The sequence below is a fragment of the Rhododendron vialii genome, chromosome 3a, assembly GCF_030253575.1.
Source record: "Rhododendron vialii isolate Sample 1 chromosome 3a, ASM3025357v1".
NCBI classification, from domain to species: Eukaryota; Viridiplantae; Streptophyta; class Magnoliopsida; order Ericales; family Ericaceae; genus Rhododendron; species Rhododendron vialii.
The window spans coordinates 16419724-16436528 of record NC_080559.1 but is presented as its reverse complement, the minus strand read 5'-3'; the positions used below and the strand labels follow the sequence as shown (position 1 = coordinate 16436528).

At 37.3% G+C, this 16805-nt stretch overlaps 2 protein-coding genes across 4 annotated transcripts; one reads left to right on the top strand and one right to left on the bottom strand.

Moving 5' to 3' along the window:
* Positions 1–3942: 3942 nt before the first annotated feature.
* LOC131318735 (uncharacterized) lies at positions 3943–9845 on the top strand. Of its 2 annotated transcripts, XM_058348681.1 has the most exons (8): positions 3943–4219; positions 6634–6828; positions 6927–7208; positions 7574–7608; positions 7687–7779; positions 7927–8077; positions 8155–8756; positions 8847–9845. In XM_058348681.1, the coding sequence occupies exons 1-8, from the start codon at positions 4126–4128 to the stop codon at positions 9651–9653; spliced, it is 2259 nt and encodes a 752-aa protein (XP_058204664.1). In that variant the 5' UTR covers positions 3943–4125; the 3' UTR covers positions 9654–9845. The 2 variants fall into 2 exon arrangements, with proteins under 2 accessions (XP_058204664.1, XP_058204666.1); XM_058348683.1 differs by lacking the exon at positions 7687–7779 and having other exon boundaries at positions 3944–4219.
* Positions 9846–11679: 1834 nt separating this feature from the next.
* Positions 11680–16199, bottom strand: LOC131318734 (probable RNA-binding protein ARP1). 2 transcript variants are annotated; one of them, XM_058348679.1, is made up of 6 exons: positions 15838–16199; positions 15427–15583; positions 13342–13465; positions 13149–13191; positions 12603–12867; positions 11680–11988 (listed from the first exon to the last, which is right to left on the bottom strand). In XM_058348679.1, exons 1-6 carry the CDS (start codon positions 16018–16020, stop codon positions 11921–11923), a joined length of 840 nt encoding a protein of 279 aa, XP_058204662.1. In that variant the 5' UTR covers positions 16021–16199; the 3' UTR covers positions 11680–11920. The 2 variants fall into 2 exon arrangements, with proteins under 2 accessions (XP_058204662.1, XP_058204663.1); XM_058348680.1 differs by having other exon boundaries at positions 11930–11999; positions 15838–16195.
* Between the last annotated feature and the right edge of the window lie 606 nt (positions 16200–16805).

The window sequence follows — 16805 nt, the reverse complement described above, 5'->3', positions numbered from 1 at the left end:
TCAAAGAAAACACAAAGAATTCAAATAGGTAGCGTTCTTCCAATCCAGCAACTATGCCAGTGTTTGAAGGCACAATGCAACCCATTCGCAACAAATATAATTGGAGCAACTAATGAAAAAATATGAAAGTATAAGCCAACAACTTCTGAATAGATTTCATTCATTGGCAAATACAACAAACCATCAAAGACTTAGCAGTAGTCAAATAAACAAAAGAGAAAAAATAGGAACGTCTTAACATAACTTGCTCATATCTAAACTAAGAACTCTCTCTCTCTCTCTCTCTCTCTCTCTCTCTCTCTCTCTCTCTCGATGGAGTGAATACGGCTCTAATTTGTGCTCCAAATTGCTCACTCCTGAAAAATAAAATAAAATCAAAACTTTGTTCAAAGATATGTAAGGATGTGAAGTTGGTGCATTAGATAAATTTGCAAGACTAATTATACGAACAAAGTATACTTCATCTAGAACCAGTAAAATGTTAATAAACAAATTACAAATATGGATCACAACATGAAGAGGAGTTCTAATTTGTGCTAATATATGAAACAGTGCCTGCACAAGCACCATACAACGTGCATTTGATCATGCGTAGTATCGTATCTTGTGATGTGCAAGCTTAGATCAAATGCAACTTGCAGAGAAATTTACATATCTAAAGAGGATCATAAGTCATAAGACTGGAAAGCTTCTCTTTTTGTGACTGATTAAGTAGAGCAAACAAAACTGATATTTAAGGTCTTCTTACCTTGAACCAAAACCTAGCCTCCCTGTTTGTACTGGTGGATGATGAGCACCTAATAATACATATTCTTGTTGTTTAAGTCCTTAGTTTTATTGTATTTATATTTATAAAGTTAGTATTTTATGTGATATTGCACGTAAGGTAGGTTTTTGTGTATTTTAGGTAATTCGTATAAATAAGGCGCATTTGAATGCCAATGAATGCTCGGGTTTTCCACGTGCCACCCCGTTATGGTGTCCGAAAAGTCATGAAGAGATGGTTTGGAGGTTGCTCAGGTCACCCAAGGGTCAAGGGAATTTAAGGAGATGTAAGGATTTTACCAAAACTATTCATTTTTCGACCAGCTGAGGGTAGAATCATCATATCTTTTGATGTACAAATTATCTTGGATCCAAACCACTTGGGTTAGAAAGTAGACTCAAGAAACTTTCCAACGATCCAAAGAACACCCAAATCCGAGACACCATTTATTTATAACTTCCAAAATAGAAGAGAAACTTAATTAGAATGTCTATTTAATTTCTTCAAAAAAGAAATACCAGTTCTTTTCTAAGCATCCACAGTGGACTAAGGCCATCCACAGTGGTATAATCAAAAATGGATAATCAAAAGTTGACACGTCAGCTTTTGATTATTCATTTAAGAGGTTGCTAAGCATAACAATGTTGAGGTTTACAATGGTCACTTCTAGTTCATAACCAAAATAAGGAGTCCACTACAATTTCACACAATCTCTCTCTCCCCATCTGTTTTCTGCCATTCACTTCCCTCCATTACATTTTTTTTGAGCAAAAATATATCGAACATATGGTGTTTTTCCTAGTGTTATCTATCAAAATTATACCGAAACTTTTTTTTTTCTTCCTATTTCTATAACCTATATCACAAATCCACCACTCTCTTAATCTTTCAAAAAAAATCAGACTTGTTCTTGAATTTGAAAAAGAATGCAACGTTCTTCTTCTTTCTTTCTTTTTTTTGCAAGGTTCTTCATTTGCTCAACCATAGGGGAGGAACAAAAAAGGAATAACCATTTTTTAGTCAAAAAAGTCTCTCTTTTTTTTTGCTAAAAAGTGATTAGTTCTCAAAATACTTGGGTAAAAGTAATAAAAAAATACTTTTCTGATTCCTCTAGTCGAGACGAATCAATAACCCATAAAAATTTGGTGCAAAACTAACAAATGGGAAAAAATTCAAATAAAGACAATTTTCAGATTTAAGTTAAGTTTAAGTTAAATTCATAAGAATGCAGCCTAAAATAAAAACGGGAAAAAAGAATGAAATACCTTAATCCGGCAACGATGAGTTAAATTGTAGATGATCGAGAAATATGAGCTTCATTTTTTGAGGAAAAAAAAGAGAAACAATTTGTGGTTGAAGTGAAAAAAATATAGAGCAAGTGAAGAAGAGAAGAAGAAAATACTAGTTGAAATACGCGCGTATATAAATTTTGGAACCAATTAACTTATGTAGTGTGGGGTTCACAAATTTTGATTATTGAAAAAGGTTGCTAGTTTTGATTATCCAAAGTCCAAAATTTGATTATTTCTAAGGATGTTGCTAAGTTTGATTATACCATTGTGAGTCATTTTTTGAACAAATATTGTTAACTTTAGCAACAACTGACTTTTGATTATACCACTGTGGATGGCCTAAGTCAATGTTCACAGTGGCATAATTAACATTAAATAATCAAAACTTACCATATCACCTTTTCAACCTGTAAAAATCTAAAAATTGTCACCATATAAAAAAAAATTAATAGTTTTCAAACTAATAAAAACAGATTATTAGAAATAGAAAATAATTTTGTGAAAACTTTTATTTTGAAAAACAGTTTTTGAAATTGGAAAAAAAAAGTTTTAAAAAAATAGTACTCCAGTTTTTAATAAAAACAATTTAACTGTTTTTGCAAAAAACAAAAAACTTCTTTAAAAATGTTTTTCTTAGAAACATTGTTGAGAGGGAGAGAGAGAAGGTTTTGGTTATTGGCAAAAAGTTACTAGTTTTGATTATCCAAATGCCAAAATTTGACGAGTTGCTAAGAGGTTAAGTTTGGTTATACCACTGTGAGCACTTTTTTGATGGAACATTGCTAACTTTAACAACTTTATAATTTTGGTTATTCCACTGTGGATGCTTTAATGACCTATATGTTCTATTTTTTCTCTTCTCATCCAAATCTTTTATTTAAGTCTAAGTTTTGTTTTTTTGGTACACTTAAGTCCAAGTTTGTATTCGCCTGCTTGGGCGGGAGTGTGAGGTCGAACTTAAAATAAGATGTACTAAAATTTACAAAAGCGAGAATTGAGAGACAATTGAGAGCGAATGTACATCTTGAAGGATTATGTGTAACTACTACGGTGTTTTGGCTAAATAAGCCACTTGGGTTTTTTTTTTCTTTATTCAAAATTTATTTTGTTTTTGTTAGTTTTGCGTCAAATACTTATGAAATATTGGTTTGTCTTGACGACTGGAATCAGAAAAGTAAATAGTATTATCCAAACTCAATTTTTATTGAATAAAGTCGAAAAATTTGGTTTTTTGGCTAATTTTTGTTTTTATTCAAAAAAATTGAAGTTTTTTTTAACCATAATTTTTTACTTTTTTGATTCTTCTGGTCAAGAAGAATCAATTATCTACAAATATTTGTCGCAAAACAAATGCAAATATATATATATATATATATATATATATATATATAACCACCTTAACTTAATAAAATGCGGACCACCATTTTCCGATCGAATTTTGATGATTCGAGCCGCTCAATGTGTTCAGAACGTGATTTTTAAGGGTATCTGCAAGGAATTAGCAAAAAAAAATGACTGTGAAGGGCTTCATTCGAGCAAATTTTCTTTATTTTTTATCAAACGATTCAAATAAAAACTGCTCGGATGAAGTCCTTTCTGGTCATTTTATTTGCCGATTCCTTGAGGAGATCCTAAAAATCAGATTCTGAACACATTGAGCGGCTCGGATCATCGAAATTTGAACGGAAAATAGAAGAAATAGAGAGTTTCTTATTTTAATTAAAATAAGAATCTCCTTATTTAAAAATGATTGTGTGTTTATATATATATATATATAAGCTCGTGGCCAAGATTTGGGCTTTGCATGAGGCCGAAGAGTGATAATCGGAAATCGCAGGACGATATCCAAGATTTCCCGCGCCAAAAGGAGGAGTACTACTGCTACTACTACTATTATTGTCCGTTTCCAAAATCACCATTACTTCCTTAATTAAAGTAACTTCCCCAAAATTCAAAATTGTAGCGGTCTCTCTCTCTCTCTCTCTCTCTCTCTCTCTCTCTCTCTTCACATACTAGTATATACTACTCGCCATGCGTAGAAGTTGACATGATTATGGTCTAATTGCGATGGAAATACTCCAATTGATCGATATTTCGTCAGAAGACGATTTTCTTATAGCTTCTCATTTGGACGATAATCTCCGAGATTTTCGACTTTCAGGTATGTATGTATTCAAGCAAAAGATTATATCTACGTGTAGTTACGTTTATTATGCATTTCGGCTGTGTAATTGTGCAATACTTTATTAAGTTGGAAATTGTTGGTATTCTCGGCTATATTTTATGTATCCCCTTAATTTTTAAAGTACATACTCTCATCTCTTCTTTGTTGGGATCAGGAAAGAAAAAAGAGAGAGAAGAAGATGTCAAATATTGTATGCCCTTGTTTTAATACGTGATGCTTTTTGAAAAGTTTATTTTTCGACTTTAGGCTTTTTCCGTGTTGAATACATACATTTGGTGGTTGAAAAGTTTAATTTAATTTAATTTATTTCCTTAAAAATTTATTAAGAGCCATATTTTTTCAGTCAGGCCTCCGAAATTTAAGGGCTGGCGCTTTAGATTATTTTGCAATCTCCATTTACTTTTTCGTTATTCAGTAAGTAAAGTTGGGCATGTGGCCCTTAAATAGGTTGTTTGGGTTTTAAACTGGGTCCTATTGTTGTTATACCAAAAACAAAAAGGGCTTATATACAGGGGCTAAAATAATTTTAGGGGGCCTAGTTTCTGCAATTTTTTGAGAGCCTAAGGCAACGGCCTATTGGGCTTTAGCCCGAAGCAGGCCCTACTCTTTTTGGTTTTTTTCCTTTTGGATTCTCAGTAACAAAACGGAGGTTTTTGGTTTGAGTTCAGGGATTGTTTTCATTTGTTGTAGATTATGAATCTCTCTGGTGCAATTAGTTCATGACTATTGGTTTTGTGAAGCCTGTTTGGTCTAATTTGCGCTTGATTATTCGGGGTTTGAATTGACCGCTCAGATCGCAGTGGTCCAAGAGGATAGTGCCTTCGGCGTGGGCTCAGGAGGTAAATCTAGGTTACAATTTACAAATACGTGCTCTATGCCTCTATGCAACCGATGTAAATGTGCGTCATTCTTCATTGGTCAAATAGTGGAAACTGGAGTGAAACGTGGACTCAGGATGTAAACCTAGGATACAATTTACAAATACTTGCTCTATGCAACCAATGTAAATGTGCTACATTCTTCATTGGTCAAATAGTGGAAGCTGAATTGAAACGTGGATGTACTAAACTATATAGTTGAACACTTCGGAAAAAAAAAAAAAAAACCCCTACGTAGCTGAAGAATCACATGAAATCTTTGTCTTGCTTGTTGAGAAATTCAAAGCAGTCAGCTTAGAAAACAAAACCTTTAATTCTTCAAACGTTATCAGAGTAGAGAAGAGATGAACAAGGGATAAAAGGAAAAGAAGAGTTACCAACTTACCGTTAATGAAAAACTGCAGTTGAGAGTGGTCGAAGAAAAAAAAAAAAACTTAAGCAAACTTTTAGGAGTTTCAATGCAGATTGTATTGCTTCACTGGTTAGGAAAACACCGAAATCCACCTTTGGAAACCAATTGCTCTGAGTTTTTCAAAGATTACAGTATCTTGGCCTCGTCTTCTACCCAATTTGCCCTGGACTCTTTCTTCTTCAGATTTGGCACTTATTGCTAATAATATCAACAATAACTGCTTATTGAAGCCATAATTTGAGAAAATAACCAAATTAGAGGGAATCCGCTGGATTTATCAAAACATAGTTTATCTAGTTAATTTTTCTAATTGTAGTTCTAAGTCAATGTATTCCGGTCTGTTTCACCAAAACATGAGCTGGTACTAAACACTATAATCAATGTGTTTTGATAATTCCCAAGTTACATTCAAGGTGAGGAACAAAATGTTTTTGCACACCTGTCCCAATAGTTGTATGAATTTCTGATGTCCACTTCTGCGTGTATCATTTTGTAGTTTCCCATTGTCTCACTTTTCCATGGCTTGATTATCATATATGTATCTCGGCTGTGACTGGATGCATGGTAAAACCACTGACACATCGTAGTTTTCATGGCAACAGTTGGAACCTAAGAAGCACGGACACGTTTCTAGGCCTTTCGTATTTGTATCCCATACATGTCGGACACGGACACGCTCAAAAACGTTTTCGACACATGTCCGACACGTGAAAATGTGTGTCCGAATATTTAATTATTTTTCTAGGTCGGACAAGTTTTGGACACGCTCCGACACGTAACCGACACGCTCGGGGACATGGTTTGGGCCGAATTAAAGCCTAATATTAAATAACTTAAGGAAGAAAAGTGTAAATTACTCTTGATAAAATTAAGAAATACGAAAGTAATAATCTGCGTTATGGAAAAAAACAATATGCTATTCTCATTTTTTCATTGGATTTTTTTTCTCTTTAATGTAGAAAAATAACACCTTTATCTAATATATGAATTTTTTATGTTCACATACATAAATAGTTGTTAATTTATGTATTTAACATACTCTTCCATTCTCAATTATTGGCTTAAAAAAAAACATTTTCTGCTTGATTTGATATTCACAGTGTCGTTGGAGAATATAGACGAGAACAAAGATTTAAAGCTAATTAGGAATACGAGTTCTCAAGGAGCTGAAAATGCAGCAGATATACCCAAACAAAGGGAGCAGAAACTTTTAGTTTCTGAATCCATGGACCCTGGAAGAGCAAGTCACGTGCGCAAAAGCTTAGCTTGGGATAGTGCCTTCTTCACCAGTGCAGGTTTGCTTTTATAAGCAATCTGGAACATTTCTATCAATGTTACCCCATTTCATATTATTGCAGCAAGTTAGAATCAAAACTGATGCTTTGTAAATCAGGAGTTCTGGACCCTGAAGAGCTGTGTATCATAAATCGAGGCTTTGAGAAATCAGAAGCTCATCTAGTACATAAGATTCGACAAGATCAACGAAAGTGGAGATCCGTTGACATACAATATACATTAAAAAGTGATGGTTTCTGTTTTGAAACCAACCAAAGCACTGAGGGTGACCTGTTTGAAGATGTAAGAGCATCCATCCAGAGATCCAGTATAATGTCCAATGTTTTCAAGTCAGATTGCAAATCAGGAGTTGGAGAAGCTTGCAAACAGAAAGCCCGCTGTAAGTGTGCTTTGGCTTACAACTTGTCTTCTTTTGAACGGATAAGGTAACTTTGCCTGCTCATTTTGTATGTGAAATCACGTAGTTGCAGTTTAGATGCCCCATCTAACTGGGTTAGAATAAGGCCCACGGGCCACAACAGCGGTGAAGCAGAAATTTTAAATTCCATTTAATTGTTTTTTTATGCACATAATTACGCAACAAAAATTTGATCTCTACTTCTCTAGTGTTAACGATGCAGAGTTTCTGTTATTAGAATGTTGGCACCTAGCCATTTTGTCTTCTAGAAAACACTTTGTAGTCCCCCTTTTTTGTGCTCCTTTTCTTGATGAGCTTATGATTGATGTATGGTTGGTTATTTTCAGACTTGAAGAAAGTGGATGATGTCTCGCAAAATAGGGTATGTTCTGTTGATGGTGGTATTTTAATTGTTCTGGTACTTCCTGAGCATTTTGATACTCTTTTATATACATAACAGGTGAAACCCATGCCAATTTCTAGAAGGCAAAGCATCTATTTGAAAGGATCGGAAAGAACTATAGAAGTTGTTGCCCATTCAGAAAATTTACAGGCATATGTCAATGAATAAGAATGAGATTGTTACTTTATATACTTACGGTGTTGTATGTATGGTGTCGACTTCATAAGTGCGCAGTGCTGTTTATAACAGACAATTAGGAAATAACTTGACTTACTAATTCTGATTCGAACAAAACAGCATGCTACAAGGAATGGAGAATCCAATTTGTTTTCCTGCAAGCCGCCAAAGATATTACGCATTATGAACCCCGTTTCAGCAGGACATACAAAGATTCTCTTGGGTGCGGACCCTATCAAAATGGAGAAGAAAACTGCAACATCTAGATCTGGTAAGAACTCCAGACTCTTCTGCAATAGTCTGAAAGTTTGTTTCCTAATTTAAGTCCAATTTTTGTGACTCTTACAGGGCAAGGTTTGGAAGTGTCCAAGAGATCTGGTTCCAGTACCTCATTTTGTTCCACAAGCTCTATGATATCTCCTAAACCGTCTTCTTCAATTCCTGTCACTGCCAGCAATGATGCAACAGCTTCTTGCTCTCCGTCTTTTAGATTTTCCTCAACCTCAAAGAGAAAAACTGATTCCACAAATACCAGACTTGCTGCCACTGGTTCAACCAACAAGACTCCTCCTCTAAGGTGCTCGCCAGGAGGCAAAAGCGGTTTGAGAAATCTTAGTTCAAACCAGTATTCGTTTGCATCACCTGTTAACTCCTTTGATGGATGGTCTTTGGAATCGTCATCAGCTTCTGCCAGGCGCAGATCTAAATGTTTGGAGACTGGCTTTTGCACCAATAGAGGAGCTTGTTTAAGCAATGTTGGCACCCAACAATTAGATTTGCAGAGTCACTCACATGATCAATTGTTTGGCCATCAAGAAAGTCAGCAAACTAAGTTGCTAACTCGATGCATTGATGAAGTCCTGGAAACTGGTAATGCTTTGGCAGAATCAAGAAGATTCAGACCTTCAGGTCTTCGGGTGCCGTCACCCAAGATGGGGTTCTTTGATGAGGTAGTTTATCTCAGTTTATGTAGTTCTATTATATGGTTATTACATTGGAAATCTGTGATTTTGACCAATTAAAGCTTCTTTGTTTGGCAGGAAAAATCTCCAGTGCCGTCTGTTAGTGGAGGTTTGCAGCTTCATTTAAGAGCACAGAGTGTTTTGTCTAATACCAATGGGACTGCAAATGGTGAAACGCTTGGTAAACCTCAACCTGCTAGTGTAATAGCAGAAAAGGGAAATATGAAATCTCGTTCTAAGCAAACTGGAGTGATAATGGCCAGAAACACAACACAGAGTCAAGAGCAAGAGGAAAGTTCACCACAAGTGTCCAGCATTTCGGCAACAGTAAAAAATTGCCCAGGGAAAGCTTCAAAAGTTCAGTGTTATATATGTCCTCAGTTGTGCAGAGAAAATTGCTCCAAATCTAAGGAAGTTAGTGATGGGGGATATGACACAAGAAAACTAGGCCTGAATTCAGGTTTGAAGGAAGAAAGGAAAATAACAGACAGCATACTGGAAAATGGAATGAGAAGAGACAACAAGAGGCGTGTCTGCTTAAGGGTCAATATGATCCATCCAAGCAAAGATGAAAATCTAGACCATCATCTAGTCTATCATGGAGATATAAACAGAAGTAAGAAAGAATATGCAAAGGATAGCTTCGCTAGTTTGGAGGACCATGTTAATGGTTTAAGCAGATACTTTGAAGCCGTTGATCTCAACAGGGACACCGTGATAGAGCTCAGTGGGAAGAACAAGGGTCGTTGTAATCCCATCTTTGGTCATAGTTTCACTGATATGGAAACAAATGCTGTTGAGGTCATACCCAGTACAAGGACTCCATTGGCAGACAGAAATTCTGTTTGCACTGGAGCAGAGTCGTTTGGGTTTACAACGGGATAGACACCAGAAGAGGTGGCCGAAGAGGTTTCTAACTCCATTCGCAAAGCAACGGAGGTTAGAGTAGCTGAGCTTTTTGCAGCTAATGCTAAACAGTGTTATTCATTTATTTATTATTATTATTTTTTTTTGGGGGTGGGGTGCTCTTCCCATATTGGCAAAGGTTCAGGTGTATTTTTGAATTGCAAGGCTTTTCACCATTATTTGAGTCCAAGGTTCTAAATGGCGCTTGGCGGTAGTCGGGCGGAAATCTTCAAGCGCCAAGCCTCCTAGGTGGCGCCAATCAATTCGGCGGATTTATTTTTTGAGTACTGCTATATACACCGACCATTTTGGACCGAAACCGTACCGACGGCCGCGCGCGGCCGTCTCCGGCCACCGGACGGCCGATCCGAGCCGTCCAAAAATTTTAAAAAAAAAAACCGAGGGGCCCAACGCGGGAATCAACGTCATCCGATGTGTGTAGGGTGCTTGATCTAAACACCCTATTTTTCGTGTATATATGTATACACGAAAAATAGGGTGTTTAGATCAAGCACCCTACACACATCGGATGACGTTGATTCCCGCGTTGGGCCCTCGGTTTTTTTTTTTAAAATTTTTGGACGGCTCGGATCGGCCGTCCGGTGGCCGGAGACGGCCGCGCGCGGCCGTCGGTACGGTTTCGGTCCAAAATGGTCGGTACACATAGGATTTTCCTTATTTTTTTTATTTTTTAACAAACCATTATCAAATCAAACTATATTCCATGTATCCATAATGCAAGTTCAAACCCAAATGAAATTAAGTAGTAGCAACTAGCAAATAAATTGAATAAATAGCAGGGCTTCACTCACCTCCCTCTTATTATTATTTTTATATACATATTTTTAGGCTGCCAAAGGCCTCCAAAGACGCCGACACCGACACCAAGGCCCGCCAAGGCCGCCTAGGCGGCCACCAAACACTGCCAAATCTCCCTGGGCGCCAAATCAAACGCCAAGGGCTATTGGCGTGGCGGCAAGGCACCTCCAAGCGCCTAGGCGACCTGGGCGGCCACCATTTAGAACATTGTTTGAGTCAGTGCTAGGAGTTCTAATTCTGGAAAACCCACTGATGGAAACAGGGTAAGAATTCATTAGTGATGCGCTCGTACTAGCATCACTTTGATTTCTCCTTGGGACAACTTTATTCACCCTTAAGGAAACCTCCTCTTTAGGAACATGGGTTTGTTTGTCTAAGAAGCCTGCAATTTCCTCAAAATCTTCTACCTGAGTTTGAATTCAGTGTCTGTGCCTCGGCCGCCCAAAGCCCCAACTTCTATCAATGCTAAACGCCCTCATTTATATGGTTTCACGTTCTTCAAGTAACCAAATGGATTGAAATCCCTATTGTCCTCATTTGGATTGGACGGTTTGATTCAGGCTCGTGGAGATTTGAATTTTCTAGTAATTTGTAAGTTCCCATGTATCAGTATCTATGAAAAAAAGTCATGAAGTTGATTGAATGCATGATTGAATAACATTTATCTCTTGGAAAATAATAGGCTGTCGGACTTACTTTTAACTTTTTCTCAAAACAAATGTGAGTTGATTAGATATCTGTGTAAATCTAATTATGCTGATTATTTCATGGACAATTTACGTAAAAGAGCCTACGCAGTAGATGGTTAAGATCACCGCAATAGAATGTGCGAGTTTCGTACAGTTGGATATGTTTTTGAGTTCACACATAAACATTCTGGGTTTTTTTTTTTTCTGATTACAGTTTTTTTATGAAAGCACAAACGCAAAGGGTTATCTTTTTCACGTCTTCACATGCGCCATGGTGACTGTACACAGTTTGGTGCTATCAATTTTTGTGGGTTTAGTTCATATAGAACTTTGTTCCGACTTTCAATGGGTGCCACTAGTAGACGGTAAAATTGATCCCTAAGAAATTAGATGCGTTCGCATAAGCCTGACCACCCCGAGTAACAAAAAAAGAAGAAGCATTGCACAATGTTGTGTGTTTGAGAGAGAGAGAGAGAGGGAGAGAGAGATGCATCCCTTATATAAGACGGGAATACTTAACATGACTTCTGTTACAATGATTTTCCTTTCAGATCTCAAACGAGGTTAGAGAGAATGAATGAATCTAAATAATCAGAAACACCTAAAAACATGAATATAATCCAAAAATAAAGAAAAATTAAGATGGAAAGAAGAGCCACAGCAGATTAGATAATAATGTAGTTCTGAGCAGCCACCACCATCCCACCTCTTGTTATTTTTTCCCCCCTCTTTTTTTTTTTATAAAAAAATTGTGTGCTCTCTTCCTCTTACTTTAGCCCGTGCCAACTGTACCCCTATTCCACAGCCTGCAAGCAAACTGTATGTATGATAATCAGTTTTGTAAAATTATACAACAGAATTTGTCTCCAACATGGTATCTAGAAATCATGTAGTATTTTCAATTCATTTTTGTCTCTAAAATAGTAGAGTTTTGGAGCTTGATTGGAGATGCTCCTAAGGTCTGTCTTTCTTATAATTGTAGCACATTTAAAAAGAGTAACTCAAAAAGCTAAAGCTGACATTCCTCACAATCAAGAAAGAATAGCCCATCTATGACCATGTGGGTATTCGCAAGGCAACTGGCACCGGAACAGATCCAAATCACATTCTCTCAATTGGTAAATTGATTACTACAGTAATTAACAATTTTCGTAATTGTCAGTCAGAAATAAGTTATGTAAACCTTTGACTGAGAATGTGGATGTATCAATTACGAGATCGGATCCCGTGTCCGACTCCCATTCGGACAGAGGACGTCGTTTTGGCGCAAAAAGTGTTCGGTTCATTTTAACCGTTGATTTGCGAGATCAATAACCTAGAAGAATCGGACAGGCCCCTGTCCGGATTGGAGTCGGGAAGGGGATCTCCTTCGATCAATTACTAGTACTATTAGTGTAGTTATTATTATCAAAGTAAGTACCTGTGGTTGGAGCCATCATGGGCGTGGGCTTTGAGATGAGGGCCGGAACTGAGGGAATTGGGCCTGCTGCAGCTGCTGTTGGGGAGTAAATGTGAGCTGCTGCAGGGAGGCCCATGGTCTGTGAGTGGTGGTGGAAGTGATACAGAGGATACATAGGCATCAATGCATTCCCACCGCCCACCATGGCTGCTTGACCCGGATACACTTGAGAGAATTGGCCGTTCATGTTCATGTACGACCCACCTCCCCCCGTGTACCCTACTTTCTGTTACCACACAACACATACACAAATTTAAAGAAGTCAAATAAAATAGTCAAGTCGAATACCAGCAATCTTTCATTAGAGAAAGTTGTTTGTTTCCTGACCTCCCGCAAAGAAAACTTAATATATAAATATAAGAAAATTATGTAAGTGGTATTTGCATAGATTTCGATTTTCTTTTTTTGGGAGTGTCAGCATCATCGGAAGGAAGGAGATCAAATTAAGAACATGCATAGATAGATTTTAAATTCAATAATTAAAGGTCTTATTATTACAGTACTCACATGATTGTAGCTCATATCTGAGGCAATGTAGGTCGGAGAGTATCTGTGGAGAAACCAGGTAAAATCACATCACGTAAGACAAACAGCCAGCGGCCTATATATCTGACAAGTATGTATGTATGCCACAACATATATATACTGTACTACTAAAACGAATCAGGAAGGAAATCAATTAAGGATATATGTAATGTACCCATAAAAAGGGACGGCCTGATGGTGCTGTTGACGAAACTGTGTTGGTGGGGTCCCCGCCGGGTAGTACCACTGCACGTGGCTAGCAGGTACCGGTGACACAGATCTCGCTCCAACATTGGATCCTACATCATTTTATTAATTTAATTTTAAGTCCCCCATTCGCTGTTGCTTCGGCAATGCTTAGAGCAAGTTTACTAGTCATTGTCTAAAAAAACTCTTGAACAATGTATATTTTTTATTTTACTTACTCATATTTTTTTAACACTACACCAATACAATCAATCTATTTTACCTATTCTTTATTAAAATATTAATAAAGAGAAGGAAGAGAGAGAGAGAGAGAGAGAGAGAGAGTGAGTGGGAGAGTCAGGGAGAGAGAGTGAGAGAGAGAAAGAGAGGAAACAATAAAAAAGTAGATTGCTTATGAATAGTTGTGAGCCATTTTTGGCTCAGAAAACTGTGATGGAGGAAAATTGCTTCCCTCTTTAGTTTAGCTATTCTGCTGTTCGGATACATTTTCCCTTTTTGTGAGGTAAAATGGCGACAAAGCTACTTTGAAGTAGCTGGTAAAATTGCTCTTATAAGTTTAATTTCAACCAAAATCGCAGTTGTCAGACATTTTTTTTTAATGCTATTTACTACTTTTCGGAGTCTTTCGGTCCTGCTCAAGGTTGTGAATTACAGGTAGGTACGTATTAGATTTATGTGAAACCGGTGTCTTGCTGCACAAATACCGTTCCGGTTCTAATTCCAGTCCTTACCGGCGAGTACCGGAAATTCCGGCCAGTCTTGAGCGAAATGGCAGTACCGGTTATACCGTCCGGTACGTTTTGCACCGACTGTGACTGCTTTTACAAATGCATCTCGGTCAGATCTGAGATCGCAACCAGTGGGCATGTACGCACGATCACAACGCGAGAGAGAGAGAAAAGTAGCGTACCTGTTTTGCCATTGGGGGGGGGGGGGGGGGGGGGGGGGGGGGTGGTGGTGTGGGTGGGAAGGGGATGCAGCACGACAGCAGCGGAAGAAGAAAGGGGGTAAACTGGTAGTCTGGTATAGAAGGTTCAAAGCCCTAAAATGCCAAAAGGACTATTTTACCCTGTTATCTTGCTTTAAACTGGTTGTAGCATAATGTATGGAAAAATGACGGCCTATGACGTGTTTTGATAATTAATATCCACTAAAAACATGCTGAGAACATTTGTTAATACTAAAAATATCATTGATAGGTATTATCAAAATACGTCATTGACCGTAATTTTCTCTAATGTATAGTTTATCCATGGGCCATTGGGACCTATGGAGAGAAGGGTGGCCCATGGAGAGAAGGGTTTTTATTATTTCGAAAATGACGCGTGTTTTAATAATTAATATCCGTCAAGAACAAACTGAGAACATTTGTTAATGCTGAAATGGTTCTTAGTGTGTATTAATTATCAAAACACGTCATTGGCCGTCATTTTCCCTTATTGTTTTTGTTTTACAAAGTGGAGTAGTAGTTTTTTTTTTTCGATTTACAAAGTAGTTTGAACTCTTAAGTTTTGATAGTTAAGTTAGCGTTATTCCTTTTATTGGATTAGAAGAAAGTAATATAATGACAGTGTAATTTTTGTGGTCTAATGAAAGTTATGATGAATTGGATGTCATAGCAAAAAAATAATATATTTATAACTATATACTCCTATAATGGCAATACTACTAAATTTGAAACGGTACCCGGTATTTAAATACCAGATACCGGTATGTACCGGACTAGTAAAATAATTGGTACGTTGGCCGGTACGGTATTCAAAATCTTTGGTTCTGCTATTCAAATCGAACATAAAAAGAGAAACTATTTGACTACAAATTGAAGTAAGATCCCTCAGAACATGAAATTGATATTTGTTTTTTTTTTTTTGCTTTTCTCGTTCTTAATGGTTTTAAATTTTAGTACAATTGATAAAATGCATGGCCCATATTTTAGATTTGAAGTCACTTTTTTTGGGCAATTTAAACGGGAAACAGAGGGGCCTTGTGTGTATATTGTTCTGTAGTAAAACAAACATGGGATGAATACGTAAAGGAAATAAGTATTCCATACCTTGGGGAGGAAGTGATGGCGGCGGCACCATGGTTGGCGCTGATCTAGGGCGTCGAGCTCCAAGCGAAGCCAGATTGCAGTTGGCTCGGCGGCCATTAATGATCGGCGTGGCGTCCTCACAAGCCTTCTTAGCCGCCTCCGCATCCTTAAACGTAACCTTAAAAAAACAACCAATTACTAGTATGATTAATCACGGCGCACATTGGCTTGGCTGGTCTTCTGGATTTCAAATAGGAGCATATATACCAAATAATTTGGCTGGTACAAATAAGTATATAGCCATAGGCCTATGTGGCCTACCGCCTAAGTGAAAAAATAACGATATTAGAGATCCGAAATCCTATTATGCAAACGTGTTCATGATATGTAACCTTTACTATTTAAAACCTTGACACAATTGCTACTACTTACGAAGCCGTAGCCCTTGGATCTGCCTGTGACCTTATCAGAGATGATGACGGCCTCCAAGATCTCGCCGTACTTTTCGAAGTGATCCCACATGGCCTCCTTCGGAGTTTCCCATGCCAATCCTCCGACGAACACTTTGGTCAACGTTGTATCTCCGAACTGGCCCACATTGTTACTCATAGTCATGTTGGAACAACAGAACAGCTTAATTACAAACTGTTACTATGAATGTGAAGTATCAATCAGTCCTATGAGAGAGAGAGAGAGAGAGAGAGAGAGAGAGAAGTTGAAGGGAGGTATGAAGGGGAGGGAGTGAATATAAGGGGCAGTGACAGGGTGGACTTGAGAATATGTTGTGGTAATATACATATGTATAGTACTTATTATAATGGAGAAAAACAGTGGGACAGAAAGGCAGACTGCAGACAGATAGACTTTGTGTTGAAGCCATCAACGTGATGATCTCCACTCCTTTTCATCATCTCTCTCTCTCTCTCTCTCTCTCTCTCTCTCATGGTTTTAAATAGTGTTCGAGAGAATGCTTAGCTAAATAAGAATATCGAGAGCACATACAAGTATTTTTTTTTGGGTAAATAGAGCACATACAAGTTACAATGATACATATTGAAAATCATCAAGTTTGCGGGTCCTGAATTTTTAAAAATTACATGAGTAATGACAAAAATATGTATTAATTGGATCGAGCACCTAAATCTGTGATATTAGTCGGAAACTAGAAAATGTCAAATGCGGACCAATGTGCATACGACTTTCGTTCGCATTTCCATTGTGTATATATTGCTTTAATTTTGAAGCAATATAAATATGGTTGAAAGGATTCTAAGGGTGCATGTGTTCCACCAAAATAAAATAAGTAGTACTTATTTTTTGAATTAAATGTGAAATATTATGAGAGAATAACCTGTCTTATAAAGTAGAAAATAAGTACTTAAAAAATAAGAATCTTAGCG